The sequence below is a fragment of the Mesoplodon densirostris genome, chromosome 12 (assembly GCF_025265405.1).
Source record: "Mesoplodon densirostris isolate mMesDen1 chromosome 12, mMesDen1 primary haplotype, whole genome shotgun sequence".
Lineage (NCBI taxonomy): Eukaryota > Metazoa > Chordata > Mammalia > Artiodactyla > Ziphiidae > Mesoplodon > Mesoplodon densirostris.
The window spans coordinates 68,633,104-68,650,112 of NC_082672.1; the positions used below are offsets into that span (position 1 = coordinate 68,633,104).

The 17,009-nt window shown below is 34.1% G+C and overlaps 1 protein-coding gene across 2 annotated transcripts in view; it reads left to right on the plus strand.

Annotated features, from left to right (window-relative positions):
* Positions 1-17,009, plus strand: part of RNGTT (RNA guanylyltransferase and 5'-phosphatase) — a 235,576-nt gene that overhangs the window by 129,544 nt on the left and 89,023 nt on the right. For both annotated transcript variants that reach the window (XM_060115193.1, XM_060115192.1), the window contains exon 13: positions 13,563-13,663. In XM_060115193.1, coding sequence (XP_059971176.1) covers positions 13,563-13,663 — 101 coding nt within the window. The remainder of the gene's footprint in view (positions 1-13,562; positions 13,664-17,009) is intronic.

Consider the following 17,009-nt stretch of genomic DNA (forward strand, 5'->3'; position numbering starts at 1 on the left):
TATCCCCCTCCAGTCTTTTCTTCATGCCATATCCAGAGTGGTCTTCCTCCTTAATCTCTAGTGATTTTCCCTTGTTTTCAGGTTAAAGACCAAACCTAGATTTGAAGCCAGCTTACTCTCTTCTTTATCCCATGCTGCCTTTTTGTTTCCCCTTGTGTTTTGCTGTTGATGTGAAAGTAACTGATATTTTTATTTCAAGGTGACTTAATTATATTACTTTATTCATAAACAGTGTTTTAAAAAAATTGAAGTATAAGTTATACTTGCCAAAATATTTAAATATTTTGAGAAAAATGGGTATTTTCTTTGAAGAAGAAACTGGCTGTTTATTTTAATATGAACCTCTAGTCTTTCTAAGGCTTAAACCTCAAACTTTGAACAAACTGAGGTGATCATTTTTAAAAAGAAGTATCTTCAGATTGAATTTTCCATCTGGTTATTAGTCTATACCATAAACCAGATAGGTTTTATTAGACCCTTATATATAAGGTTTTCAGTCTTACGATTTCATTGACATTTTGAATTGCTAATCTTTTGTGGTTTGTTACTAAAAATGAATATTTTAAGTTGGCCATTTGGCATTTTAATATGCTATAGGTAGTACATCTTTTACTTGACAGCTATTAGATCTTTCAGTTTAATTTATAAAGTTGATAATCCTTGTTTGTTTACTAGCTTTTGCAAGCGGTTTTAATGATTTATGTAGCATAGTAAATTTTTATTTGTAGTAATGATTGATTTCTAACCTTTTAAAAATCATATTTGATTTTACTTTTGTCATCTGAAGACACGTTTCTAGATAAGAATTTTTGTGCCATTAATAATCCCTCACTATGAAATAAAAGCAGAATTATATGTAATGAATTGCAAAATAGAGGTGGTAATAAAAACTTGAAATATTTTCTTTGTTTTATTAAAATAAGACTTTTTCTTGTTTTATCTGCCAGCTATATTGTGATTAGTAAAACATAGAATTCTTTCTGTATTGAGTTTAGAGTATTTACTCTCAAGCAATAGTGATATAATTGTTTTTTTATGTTTTCATCACTATCTTGATTTTCTGTAAGGTGTTTCACCCATTGATCAATTTGCATGTAAATTGAGTCAGCTTTGATTTTAATATTGCTTTCTTGTGAAATATTAATGTTTTTATTAAGTCTTTACTACTGCCGGGTATATTGAATGTTATGGATAGATTGTAAAATGAAAATTGGAATTAGTCTAATGTCTTGTCTTGAAGTACGTGATGAATTAGAGTGGTTTTCCTCTGTAGCAGAGATGGTTACCATGGTGAGAGCTTCTGTTGCCATGACATTTGCTTGCACATTTTGATAGGTCTTCAATTGAAGAAGGGCTCTGTTTCCTGGCAGACTGGAAAAGTGTCATTCTATCTTTCCCCCAAATATGTTATTTTTTTTATTGAAAAATATGTAATAATTTCCAAAGAATTGTAATAGTGAGCTCCCAAGGAAGAAAATACACCTTGTTTATTTTTAATTTTTTTTCCTTAATCAACTTTTGGAACACAGCAAAATATTCTTAGCTTGCTTTTGTGTAAGGAAGAAGAAAAGAGAAGAATATTATTCTTCTAGCTTTCTTAATAAATAAAACATTTGCTTTTCCATTGAATTTTATTGACAAAATAAACAGCTGAAGAGGAATAATTTGTATTCAGCCTCAGCTAGATATAGATATATACTGTTACTGTACAACAAAAAGACACTGCTAATGATGATGTATTGCTGGCAGAGAAAAGGAGAAATAAATGTAAATAAGGACTTCACAAAATGAAGGAATCAGTGAATTCCAAGAAGGTAAATATATAAAGTGCAAAATCAGTTTTCATATAAATGATACATGTTAAACACAGTGAATTAAGGATAGTTCTTTTTTATTGATAACATTTAATATTGAAAAATTAATGGTAGATTTTTAAAAATTGTGTTTTACAGTGGTATATTTTTAATTTGAATTTTAACTAGATAATACAGACATTTAACATGTAGCAAGAAAAATACAGAGAAGAAAGTCTCCCTCTCCTTCTTCTCGCCTCCCTCAATTATCTACTGTTGTTTGTTTTTAACTTATCTTCTCATAGTTTCTTTATGCATTTATAAGTAAATACAAATTTGTTAATACATTTTTATTCCCACTCCACTTTTCAAGGAAGGTAGCACATTATTTTGCACTTTGCTTTTCAGTATTTGTCCGGCCATGTATTTTAATGTATATTTTGTTAGTGCTCTAATTTGAGCATCTCGGGACATACTGGAATCAGCAGAAGGATAGGGCTTATTATTGATAGCTCCCATCCCTTATGCTTAGGGGAGTTCAGACTTCTAGGAGGAACTATTTAAAAACATACACTTCGTCAATTTAGAATAAATTTTCCTTTTGTTGTCAAAGTTCATTGATAACTTCAGTGGGGCTTTTTACTGGTATACCAATTCATTTTGTAAAAGCTGCAAATTGAAGTATTCTGTACTGAGTACATCTTTACACCAGCTGTTTCTTCTGCAACAAACTGTTTTCTTCCTTTCTGTATTACTCCCATTCAGCCTTTGAATATCAAATTAGGTGTGGCTTCCTTGGGGAAGCCCGGCTGATTCGGTGAGTGTGACTCTCCCCTGTGTTCTTACAATGCTCTTCTTCATACCACTACTAAGAGCAGAGAAAATTATTTTAGTGGTACTACGCAGCACAGATTAGCAAAAAAGGAGGGTAACGTACTTGATGTATAAAGTAACTAGGCTGCAGATGTTACTTGTATCTAGAGTTTGATTCCCCTATCAGTAGACCACTTTTATTTAGACTCGTGTCCACCAGAGAAGAGGAGAAACTCTGTGAGAATCTGCTAGCTGTCAAAGTTAGTGGAATTTTATACCAGATGGCAGTAGTCTTGGATATTAAGGGAGAATTAATCCTGAGCTTTGGAATATATTAGCTCATGCCTTCATCTGATAAATTGGGTGTCTACTGTATGTTATACACATTGCTGAGTAAGAAATAATAAAACTGGATAAAGGCAGGGTTTCTGCCCTCAAAGGGCTATGAAGAAACTCCACCCTGCAGCAGTGTGAGAAGAGTGCAGACTGATGGAGTGGCAGAGGCACCTTGGTGGGCCCAGGGAGTAGGGCCAGGATACTTTGGGAGATGGGGCCTGTGCCGGAGATGAGACAGGACAGACGGTTCAGTAGGCTTTCAGTGGGGTCTGAGTGGGAGAGGAGAGGTAAGTGGTTTAGGTGCTGAGGTTTATTCGGTTGTCTGAGCACCCTCTTCCCACTAGACATGGCATTGCCAGTTTCATGTCCCTCCTACTCACTGCTCCACACAGAACTAGGCTAAAAGTAATTAGAAAACAACTGACTTAAAATTGGTTCCTTTTGGAACAGTTTTATAACATGAGATCATCTAACCCAACCTTTCATCATTTGCTTTCGGACAAATGATATAAATATGTACTTTTTGTTAATAGTGGAAAGATTTCTGTATTACTGTGATTTGGGAATTTTTTGGACAAGTCTAACGATTTGGGTTCTCAGTTAATCTGTAAAAAGAGGGAGTTTAGTGCATGCTTTCAGTACCCCTCATTTTTCTAGTATTCTTACTCAGGTCTATTAACTGGTCTTGATACTAACTGGGTATTTTCATTTAACTTGTCTTTACCCCCATTTCCTTACTGGTTAAAGTTTAATTTCATGTGTAGTTATATGGAACTGCCCAGACATGGAAAGTAAAGCTGAAGTTGCAGAGGTCTTTGTGTAACTGTATTTTTTCAGAAATTATTTCATTAGAAATGTAAGCTACAGGTTATTTTATATTAAAACAACAGCAAGAAGAAATTAGACTTGTGAATCAGATAATAGAAATAGTAATACAAATGTATTTTTGAGTAAGTTTTCCAACCTAAATAAGCCAAGAAATTGTATTAATTCTCTAATATTAAATTGTACTCTCAAATCACAACTTCACTTTCCATAAGTAGTAGTACAACTTTCATAAGCAGATGAGAAATGTCAGCAAGCTTTTGAAAATGGAATTCTCAGTTTTCTTCCCCTGCTTCTTTCTATGATACCTCTCCCTACTATCTTTACCAAGTTTGTGACTTTTTAGAAATGAAATACCAAGGGGTTGCCTTGAGCTATTTTTATAGGAGATCGACTCTTCACCTCCTCTACATCAACAAGAACAGCATAGAGCACTGGGCCAGTTTAGTCTCAGAAAACTTGAGCAAACTTCCCCTCAACTCAGGTATATTTGTGTTCTCATTGCGTAGAACTTTCTTGTAGCCTGATTATTCTTCAAAATGCAATTCATGCATTTTTCTTATTCAAGAAAATTTCCTTTACCCCTGCCCCCTGATTTTCATGTTTCTCTGTTGTTCTTCCTCAGCAACTTTGTTTGTGTTCATTTGAGTACTTCTCTAATCTCTCTTGGAGGTTGTATTAAACCTCACTGTGGTTGAGCCCACTGTCTTGGGAGAATTTGTATCTTCCCCAACTAGTATGGTACTAGGCACATAGTAGGTAGTTAGTGTTGATTAGGGACTTTTCCTCCATACAGGATATTTATGTGTCTTGTTTTGCAAAATAGGTGTTTGTTATTTGCTTCTCAGTGAAACATGGGCAAAAGGATATAATCAAGTCAATAAACCTAGAGTTGTTTTACTTTTCTGTCCAGTAGAATTACCAAAGAGGATTTTTTCTGCTTTCTTTAAAACTAAATTCTAGAAAAACGACAAAAATAAAACAAATATATGCTAAGGCCAGGGATCTTTCCTAGCTTCAGGATGTGATCCTTCTGAAGAGGACAGTATGTCTCAGATTTCAGTGCAGGGCCTGGAATATATATTACGATAACATAACTGCTCACATTTTACTAGTGGAAATCATAGAGTAGCATGGGCTACAAAGCATTTTAGGTATCTCTGGTTTAGATATCCTGTTTTTAGGCAAGCAAAATGCTATTGTTGCATTTTTACAAGTGGAATAGATGAAGCCCACACTTTGAATTTGCTTTGAATCATGAAGTTACTAGTTAGTGGAGGCAAAGAAGAACCAGATATCCTGTCCTCTTTGTTGTTATTACTACTAGTTTCCTTTAGATCAGTTTCTCAACTTTGGTACCATTGACCATTTTGGGTTGGATAATTCTTTGCTGTGTACAGCTGTCCTGTGCGTTGTAGGATGTTTAGAAACATCCCTGGCTTCTACCCACTAGATGGCAGTAGCTCACCCTTCCCTCCCCAGTGTAACAACCAAAAATGTAGGCATTGCCAAATATCCCCTGGGGGGTAAAATCTCTAATTGAGAACCACTGTTTCGTATACCAGGTATATCACTTCTGGCTTCATTTCATTTTCTTTTAGTTTTAGAGGACTTCTTTGGCACATGGCCATCCTGTACCTCTGAGCCAGGTTCTGCTCTCATTTGGTAAACACTTCCTTAAGCATCTTACTTGGTTGCCTGACATCTGCATTCATTACATTTTTTCTTTTTAAAGATAATAATGGACATCTCAGGTAATGTTGGTAATTGCTTTCAGACATAATCTATCTCTCATTTTTTATTGGACAACTCACCTGGTAAAATCAGATTTGCTTCTATAGAACTAAGTATTATATGTATCAATTAAATATAGCTTTGATAATTATTTTACTCTAGATACATGCTGGTGAATTTAATGAAATTAAAACGCATTACTCCCTAATTATACATTGGAAAATGTAGCTTGAAAGGATGTTTTTGTACCCTTGTTTATATTCAGCAAGATTCTGTATTTCAAGTTTGAGGACTCACAAATATTTATATTTAAAATGCTTAATTCCCTGTATTATATAATATCTTTGACCTTATTATTTTGGGGAACTTGAAAAAAGGATTTTTAAATAGTTATTGATATACATACTCTTTTGTGAATAGTGCTAATTTAAGTCATTTCATAATCTAAAATATTCTATTTAAACATATAAATTTAAAAATACCTGAGGCTAATATTTTATAAGTTAAAAAAATTTTCACTTTATTTTTTAAATTTTTTATCAAGTATTTATTGAGTATTTTACTAATTGTTTTGTAGGCACATGATTAGACATGATTTTACTGAAGTAGAATTTACATTCGGACAGGTATTTAAATACATTTTACTCATGGGATCTATGTCGTTGCATTTATATTCGGTAATTCAGAACTACAGTATTATTATGTTTTTTTTGTGGTATGCGGGCCTCTCACTGTTGTGGCCTCTCCCGTTGCAGAGCACAGGCTCCGGACGCGCAGGCTCAGCGGCCACGGCTCACGGGCCCAGCCGCTCCGCGGCATGTGGGATCCTCCTGGACCAGGGCACGAACCTGTGTCCCCTGCATCGGCAGGCGGACTCCCAACCACTGTGCCACCAGGGAAGCCCCAGTATTTTTAAAATATAATTTCCTAAAAATTTTTGTCAGGCATTTCATTGATTTTCATAAAGTTGCTTTGAAATTCTCAGTCATGTCAAGTCTAGGTTTTCAGATTAATATAAATGGTTTGGTGTACAGTCAGATGAGGAATGGCTTATGCACTTGAACTATTGCTGTGTAAAAGCAGAAGAGTCAGTATATGCTATTCTCCATTAGATGATTTCCAGAGAGAAGAATGTGAAGGATAGTTAGTAGCTATTTTACAAATAATATTATATTAAAATTACGTTTAGAATTTGTTATTAGGTACCCATTATGAAATATTTTAAAGCTGTACAATCATTAACATTTCCTAGATTTAATAACTTAGATTGGTATTGGTTTTCTAAGTGGTCTCATACTCATAGTCGTATAAATGAATAGGGAACAGAAGTAAATGATGGTTTGTTTGTACATGTGACAGTCCCTTGGCAGCCGCTGTGAGTGGGGTTGGTGTGGGATGCTGACACTCCTTTCTCCCCTCACTCCTTTTTACCCTTCACTACCATAGGGAACCACTCTTACTAAAAGGTCTGTGATGTTTCTGTCAGACAGACTTTATTAGAAAAAAGACTAAATTTTATTATTATTTTTATTAATGGGGTCACGACTGGAAAATGTAGCAGTTTAACATTTATAAAGACATTTATATTCAGTAAGTCTAAAGAGGTTTATTTGTGATCATCCTGAAGGACATGTGTTACCTAAATGTATCTCTCAGGGCAAATAAATGGACAGAAACTTCCACTGAAATATTATATATTTGATCTTATATTCATTCATGTTTAAGCACAAGCCTTGGGGGAAAATAGTGTGCATTATGTTCTTAAATTTGCTACAGATAAAATGTCTTTCCCATCAACTCCAATGGTTTGTCTTTCTTAGCAAAACTTGTTGTACTGAATTTGTCATTATATGGATTTCTGTTTGAAATAAGAGATTCAATGACTAGGGTTTTTGCATTTTTTCCTCAAATTTATAAAAATCTGTTAAAATGCAATTTGACTCGTATATCTAAAAAATATTAGTAATGAGAACACTTAGCAGTTTTTCCTTCCTGAGTATCTTTCTCATAATATGGCCCCGTCCCCCATAATGCCCTCGCTGAATTGACATACTTTCCTCTCCTTCAGGAGATTCTATATTTTTCTACCCAAGTGTTTTGCTCATATTTACGTCATGGTATAAGTCTGCATTCGTGAATATTACCCATTATTCAAAGCTTTCAATCTTCATTCCTCTATAATAAGTCCATAGCCACCAAAGTAAAAGATTTTCTCTTTTTACTGTGTTCTAGAATAATTTAAAACACTTTTTTCCTATGCTGTAGTCTCTTTGATTAGATGGACAGTGTTGTACAACCATTTCCACAACTTTTACATCAGTGCAAAGAGAAGTTTTGTAACCATTAAGCAATAACGCTCCTTCCACCCACCCCCTCAACGCCCCCCCACCTCCACCTCCTGCCCTTGGTACCGCTAATCTACTTTCTGTCACTATGAATTTGCCTATTGCGGATATTTCATACAGGTGGAATCATACTATTTTTATCCTTTTGTGTCTGGCTTATTTCACTTAGCATAGTGTTTTTGAGGATCATTCATTTTGTAGCATGTGTCAGAACTTCATTCTTTTTTGTGGCAGAATGATATTCCATTGTATGTATATACTACATTTTGTTTACCCATTTATATGGTGATGGAAACCTAGGTTGTAGACATGTCAGTATCTGGGTCCCTGTTTCCAATTTTTTTGCTCTACCATGTGCAGAGTCATATGGTAATTCTGTGTTTCAAATTCAGTTTTTGAGGAACTGTCAAATTATTATCCATAGTGGCTGGATCATTTTATATTCCTTACAGCAACATACATTGTTACTAATTTCTTCACATCCTCTCCAACACTTGTTATTTTCCTCTAAAAAAAAAATTACAGCCACCCATGTGAAGTAGTATCTCATTATGATTTTGATTTACATTTCCCTCATGGCTAATGATACTGAGCATCTTTTTACGTGCTTATTCACCATTTGTATCTCTTCTATGGAAGAAATGGGTATTCAGGTTCTTTGACAGTTTTAAAAATTGGGTTTTCTTTGTTGTTGAGTTATAGGAGTTCTTTATGTATTTTGGATATTAAACCCTTATCAGGTGTATGATTTGCACATTTTTTTCCATTCTGTAGGTTATCTTTTCACTTTCTTGATATCTTGTGATGCACAAGTTTTTTAGTTTTGATAAAGTCCAGTTTATTTTTTTTATTGCTTGTGCTTTTGATGTCATATCTAACAATTCACCACCAAATCCAAGATCATGAAAATTTACCCCTGTGTTTTCTTTTAAGAGTTTTATGGTTTTAGCTGTTATATTTAGGGCATTGGTCCATTTTTAGTTAGTGTTTGTATATGATGGGAGATAGGGTTCCAAACGTCATTCTTTTACTTGTGGAAATCCAGCTGTTCCAGCATCATTTGTTGAAGAGAGTATTCTCTCACCGTTGAATGGACTTGGCATCCTTGTAAAAAAAAATCAATTGGCTATTGGCTGTCAATGTGAGTTTATTTCTGTACTCTCAGTTTTATTCCATTGGTTTAAATGTCTGTCCTTATGTCAACACCTCCGTTTTGATTACTGTAGCTTTATAGTAAGTTTTGAAATTGGAAAGTGTGAGTCATAACTTTGTGTTGTTCTTTTTTCAAGATTGTTTTGGCTCTTCAGGGTCTCTTGTAACTGCATATGAATTTGAGGATTGGCTTTCCTATTTCTGTTAAAAAGAAAAAGTTGTTGGAATTTTGATAGGGATTGCATTGAATCTATAGATTGCTTTGAGTAGTATTGACGGTTTAGCAATATTAATTCTTCTTAATGGGTGTTCTGAGACCAGTCCCAGTGTGGAGGGGGTTTTCCACACCAGCAAGCACTTCTCTGACACCAGCTGGGTGTCCTACAATTCAACTCAATTCTGACACTGTCTACCTAGTGATAGCGTCAGATTCAACAGGTTGAGGGCTCTTCAAAACTGTACTGCTTCCAGTTTCCCCACCCTCCCCCACCCCTTAACTTCAGATGCCAGTTGCAAGTTCATGTTATTACCTGTGCTTCTAGTTGACTAGCTGTAGATTGGAGGTTCCAAGGACCCTCTCCTTGGCCTTCAGACACCAGTTAAATTCCAGGTTGTTACCGGTACTTCTTACCACCTGACTATAAATCAGAAGTTCCCATGACCCCCTTGTCATGTTCAATTAGTTTGCTAGGGTGGCTCACAGTACTCAGAAAAATATATTACTTACTAGATTACTGGTTTATTATAAAAGGATGAAATTCTGGAATAGCCAGAGGAAATAGATACATAAGGCAAGGCATGGGGGAGGGGCGTGGAACTTCTGTGCCCTTTCGAGTCACCCCCTCTTCCTGAATATCCATGTGTTCACCAACCCAGAAACTTTCTGAACCCCATTTTTCTTTTTTGGTTTTTATGGAGCCTTGATTACACAGGCATGATTGATGAAACCATTGGCCACTGGCAATTGATCCAACTTCTAGCCCCCCTCCCCTCCCCAGAGGTCAGAGGGGTGGGACTGAAAGTTCCAACCCTCTTATCACTTGGTTGGCTCCTGGCAACTAGTCCCCATCCCTAGGTGCTACCTCAAAGTCACCTCATTAACATAATAAAAGACGCTTATCACTCTCTTCACTTTGGAAATTCCAAGGGTTTTAGGAGCTCTGTGCCAGAAGTGGGGATGAAGACCAAATGTATATTTATTATAAATCACAATATCACTTTTCCTATCTATGAATATGGGATGTCTTTGCATTTTTAGGTCTTTTTAAACTTTTTCAGTAATGTTTTGTAGTTTTCAGTATATAGACCATTCATTTCCTTTGTTAAATTTATTCCTAGGTATTTTGTTCTTTTAGATGCTATTGTAAATGGAATTGATTTCTTAATTTCCTTTCTGGATTATTCATGGCTGTTGTATAGAAACAACCAATTTTTTGCATTGATAGTACCACCAAAGTATTACATTATTAGGAAGAAATTTAACAAAAGTTGTGCAAGACCTGTATACCGAAAACTATAAAACATTGCTGAGAGAAATTTAGGAAGACCTAAGTACTAAGTAAATAGAGAGATTTGAAGTGTTCATGAATCAAAAGATTCAGTATTGCTAAGATGTTATTTTTCCCTTAATTGATCTATTAATTTACTGCAGTCTTACTTAAAATCCCAGTCAACTTATTTTTCATAGAAATTGACCAGGTAATTTTAAAGTATATGTGGAGGGCTTCCCTGGTGGCACAGTGGTTAAGAATCTGCCTGCCAGTGCAGGGGACACGGGTTCGAGCCCTGGTCTGGGAAGACCCCACCTGCCGCAGAGCAACTAAGCCCATTCACAACTACTGAGCCTGTGCTCTAGAGCCCGCGCACCATAACGAAGAGTGGTCCCCGCTCGCCGCAACTAGAGAAAGCGTGCACATAGCAAGGAAGACCCAATGCAGCCAAAAATAAAATAAATAAAAAGTAAATAAAATAAAATATATGTGGAAATATAAATGCTACATTAGCTAAGAAAATTTGGAAAAAGAAAAAGTTTGAGGACTTACATAACCTGCTTTCAAAACTTAATATAGAGCTAGAGTTATCAAGACAATATGCTATGAGCAGATAGAAAGGCATATTTATCAATGCAACAGATTAGTAAGAATAGAAATATATCTATATCTATAAACAACTGATTTTTGACAAAGATGTCAAGGCAATTCAGTGAGAGAAGGATAATCTTTTAACAAACGGTGCTGGTTGAATTTGATATCCAACTGCCAAACAACAAACAGTCCCTTACTTCACATCTTATAAATAAATTAACCTCAAATGGATCATATACCTAAAAATAAGAGTTAAAACTATAAAATTTCTCTAAGAAAATGTAGTAGAAAATTGCAGTGACCTTAGGATAGGCAAAGATTCCTTAAAGAGGGCACAAAAAGCACAAATTGTAAAAGTTTAAAATCGATGATTTTGAAATGATGCTCAACATCACTAATCATCAGGAAAATGGAAATCAAAACCACACTGAGATATCACCTAACACCATTTAGGGTGGCCATCATCAAAAAGTGAAAAGATAACTTGCTGGTGAGGATGTGGAGAAAAGGGAGCCCTTGTGCACTGTTGGTAGGACTGTAAGTCGATATAGCTCTTATGAAAAATAATATGGAGGTTTCTCAGAAAATTAGTAATAGAACTTACATGTCACTCAGCAGTTCCACTTTTGGATATGTATCCGAAAGAAATAAAATCGGCATCTTGAAGAGACACCTGCATTCCCATCTTTACTGCAGCGGTATTCACAGTAGCCAAAATGTGGAAACAACCTAAGTGTCCATCAGTGGATAAACGGATAAAGAAAATAATGGTATACATATACAATGGAATATTATTCAGCCTTAAGAAAGAAGGAAATTCTGCCAATTGTGACAACACAGGTGAACCTGGAGTACATTATGCTAAGTGAAATAAGCTCATGTATATATGGAATCTTAAAAAAAAAAAGGTCGAACTTAGAGTGTGGAATGGTGGTTACCAGCGGCTGGGGGCTAGGGGAAGAGGGGAGATATTGATCAAAGGGTAGAAACTTTCAGTTATAAGATGAATAAGTTCTGGAAACCTAATGTATAGCATGGTGATTGTGGTTAATAATAAAGTATACTTGAAATTTCCTCAGGGAATAGATCTTAAATGTTCTTACAATGTACACAAAGAATTAACTGTGTGATGATGGATATGTTAATTAGCTTGATTGTGGTAATTATTTCACAGTGTATGCATAAATCAAAGCATCATGTTGTATACCTTAAATTTTTTACTTCTCAATCGTACTTCAGTAAAGTTGGAAAAAATAGTTGATTTTGACTTCATTAAAATATATTCAAAAGAAATTGTTAAGAAAATGAAAAGGCAAGACAAAAACTGGTAGACAATATTTGCAGTACATGTATCCAAACAAGGCTATTTATCCAGAATATGTAAACAACTCTTCCAGGTCAATTATAAGGAGATAACCCAGTAAAAACAAGGGAAAAATTTTAAACCGACACTTCACCAAAGAAAATACACAGGTAGCAGCAAATAAGCAAATTAGAAGATCTTCAACATCTGTCATTTAGAGAAATGCAAATTAAAATTATGAGACATACTTTAGAATTAAAAAGACTGACAATACCTAGTCCTAGGATGGATGTGGAGCAGTTTGATCTCTCATGTATTACTGGTGGGAATGGAAGATGTCACTGCCACTTTGGAAAACGATTTGACAGCTTCTTGTAAAGTTAAACATACATTAACCATGTGACCCAGCCATTCTACTGCTGGGTATTTACCCAAAAGTTATGAAAACGGATGTCCACACAAATGTTCGGACCAGCATCATTCCTGGTAGCCTAAAAATGGGAACAACCCAGATATCCATCAACTTGTAAATGCATAAACAATTTGTGGTATATGCATAGAAAGGAATCCTGCTCAGTTTAATAAAAAGGAACAAGCTAATATATGCACCATCATATAGCAAAACCTTGTGTAAGAATTTCTTATGAATTCTAGAAAAGGCACAACTATAGTGATAGAAAGAAGGTCACTCTTGCCAGAGAGTTGGTAACAGGGAGCTGACTGCAGCTGTCAAGGGGAAACTTTTTGGGGGTGATTGAAATGCTGTATATCATGATTCTGGCGATTGTTACATGATTGTATCCATTTGACAAAATTCATTAGTTAATTTTATTAATTGTGAATTATCCCACAGTAAATCTATTGAATAAGAAGGAACAAAATTTTTAAAAAATGATCGAACTTCCTTTAAGTTATAGTAGTATTGGAGGGACTAACAGGTTTCATTATTTTTCGAGACTTTCACAAACAAGTGTCTACATGCTTTGGCAGGAAAAAGAGGCCATCAGTAAGATGGTTGATGTCTAACTTCACTCATCAGTTAAAAATAACAAAAATTATATTCAGAAAAAAAGTAGTGATTTTGCTTAATGAAAAGTAATTGATATTATATTTAATAAATCAAATGTTTAATTTTTAGCTTCATATTAACTATTATCATCATTTTAATTCACTTTAGAAATATAAACCTGGTCGATGTGATGATATTTTGAAATGGAAGCCTCCCAGTTTGAATTCTGTGGATTTTCGCCTAAAGATAACAAGAATGGGAGGAGAAGGGTAAGTATGCCCCTTTGTTTCTCCATGATTTTTACATGAAATAATACCATTTGCATAAGGCTCCACTGTTTACTGGGTATTTTACATATACTTTCCAAAAAGAAAGTAAAGTACTTTTATGTATACTTTATGTATGTACCCATAAATCTATCTCATTTTCCCAGATTACTTCTTTGACCTATCACAGCTAACATGTTGGTAGCATCCTTTAAACTTCACTAATTTTAGTCTTAAAAGAAAGTTATTTCTAATATAAAAAAATGAACTTTGTTAAATTGTAGAAGTGAAAATACATTTTACTTGAAAGTAATCCTGTTCAGTGAATTACAAATATAAGATATGATCATTAATATTATAATTAAATGTTTTGAAACAAGCCTTTTTTCCTTTGAAGGAAACTACTTCATGTTTGCACTTGGATAGCAAACACTTACCTATATTTTATTAGGGTAGGGTTTTAATTGTGGAATTACATTACAATTTTTCATTATGTTCATTGTGTTTTTTCATTTATTGGTTAATCTTCATTTTAGACTTCATTGATTGCTATTTTAGAGTAAGAAATGCTTTAGCGTGAATATTTTCATTGTTTTTCCAAAGACTTGTTTAATTTTACCTTGTTCCACAATTTTTTATGGCATCCCATATGAGTAAATACATAACAACAAAACAAGAAATGTTTAATCAAGAAAATCATAAAGAGAAAGTAAATAAGATAACGCTGGCAGAGAGGTTAAAAGTGTACCAATGCATGCCATAAAATTCTTTTTACTTGCCAAAGATAAACCACAGGTTTGTTTTTTTGTAGCTAATGGAATGAAGGATATACGATGAGTTATATGAATCCAGATTCCAGAAGATTAAATCTCAAGAGACTGTATATTTTCAAATAAAGATACTGTGTAGTGTGGTGAATCCTACCTAAAAAAAGAATTTTATTAAGTCATATGGGTATCAGTTTTCAAAAAATAGAGTAGTTAGTATTTTACATCCTTAAGAGTTTGTGACTTAATAGCAAAGTACAGCCGGAACAATTATCTGGGGCCCCAAATAGTGTTGTTTAGGTATTTCACTGTCTATTGGCCTGGTTTAATCCAAGGATAGATAGATAACTTTTGACTGTAGGATTGGATAGAATATGTATATTCTATAGAATAATATAAAAGATTAGATAAGACAAATAATATTGGCAATCTAGAATATCTGTATGCCTGATACTTTTTCAGGAAGAATAATCTTTAGTTTCCTGCTTATCAATACTTATCCAAAAATATTATTTCTCTAATTTAATCTTAGCTATGCATTGGTGTTAACATTAATATCAATTAATCTTTTATTAATTATTAACCAATATTATCAATATTATATTATTATAGCACTATTAACTACTAATAATATGAATAATTAAATATTATTAATCAATATTTTTTGAAACTGCCCCCAAACACATTCCCCCTCCCCCCCATATATATAAAATATCTTTGGATAAATACTGCTAAGTAGTAAGCTCAAGGTTATTCTTCCTGACAAAGTGTTGGGTATACAGATATTCTGGGTTGCTGGTTCACTTTGGAACCTCCACATCAAAAGTCATGCAAGCTGAGTGTAGGCTTATATGTTTTTCTGGAGGTGGCTTGGAGAAGACCACAGCTCTTCTGAACAGTGGCGGCTGAGAGATTAATTCAGATGGTGCCGCCTGCATCTTCTTCTTCTTTTTTCTTTTCTTAAAAGTCACAGCTGAATATGGTTGTTTGGAAATAAGGCTTCAAAGGTGAAGTAAAGTTTGTTAAATTGCCTCATTACTAAATCTTTTATTTTGCCTAAATGCTGTATTTATAATACTTAGTTAAAAACCCTTGTGTGTTTCTGTTGATTGTTTCATTGAGTTTTGAAAGGTGATTTTGTTTTACTTTTTACAGATTGTAATTCTTAGCAACACTTAAAAGCTACGTGAGGCTAAATGTAGCATGTCCATTTTTCTGTGTTAGAAATGATATTATTAATTTTTTCCTTCCATTTGTCCATTGCAGTTAAATATAGCAAAGTGTAATTCAGTTTAGTAGTTTGTCATTTTCTTTTATTCTTAGTTTGTTTTAAAATATATATATATTTTAAAATTTTACCTATTTGAATGTCTTTTTGTTAAAAAAATGAATTATTTTTTATTCTAGTCCTCTTTAAAACACACCACAAGGTCAGCATTTAAGGTGATTTTTTGGATAGCAATATGCAAGTTAAATTGGTGTAGCTACATGATTTATTTAAGTAAAATGGGTGTCAGTTTTCAAAAATGGGGTATTTAATATGAAATATAAAATGATAATTATTACATAAAATACATATTATTCAGTTAGCTGGAGTAATACGCTTTTTTTCATGGAGAGAATGTTATGTATTATAGCAGTTTGCATGAAATAAATGAGTTTATATCTAATACTTATGTTAGATGCAGTATGTTAGAGAGCAGCCTGTAATAGTCTGAAAGGAGAGTAGCCATGTCTCTGAATCACAAGAATTGTAGCATGTGATTAGTGAAGTGGGGCTAAGATATTAAAATACCATGAGACATGATAATATACATAGAGAATCCTAAAGATGCTACCAGAAAACTACTAGAGCTAATCAATGAATTTGGTAAAGTAGCAGGATACAAAATTAACGCACAGAAATCTCTTGCATTTCTATATACTAATGATGAAAAATCTGAAAGTGAATTAAGAAAACACTCCCATTTACCATTGCAACAAAAAGAATAAAGTATCTAGGAATAAACCTACCTAAGGAGACAAAAGACCTGTATGCAGAAAATTATAAGACACTGATGAAAGAAATTAAAGATGACACAAATAGATGGAGAGATATACCATGTTCTTGGATTGGAAGAATCAACATTGTGAAACTGACTGTACTACCCAAAGCAACCTACAGATTCATGGCAATCCCTACCAAACTACCAATGGCATTTCTCACAAAACTAGAACAAAAAATTTCACAATTTGTATGGAAACACAAAAGACCCCGAACAGCCAAAGCAATCTTGAGAAAGAAAAACGGAGCTGGAGGAATCAGGCTCCCTGACATCAGACTATACTACAAAGCTACAGTAATAAAGACAGTATGGTACTGGCACAAAAACAGATAAATATAGATCAATGGAACAGGGTAGGAAGCCCAGAGATAAACCCACACACATATGGTCACCTTATCTTTGATAAAGGAAGCAAGAATATACAGTGGAGAAAAGACAGCCTCTTCAATAAGTGGTGCTGGGAAACAGACAGCTACATGTAAAAGAATGAACACTCCCTAACACCATACACAAAAATAAACTCAAAATGGATTAAAC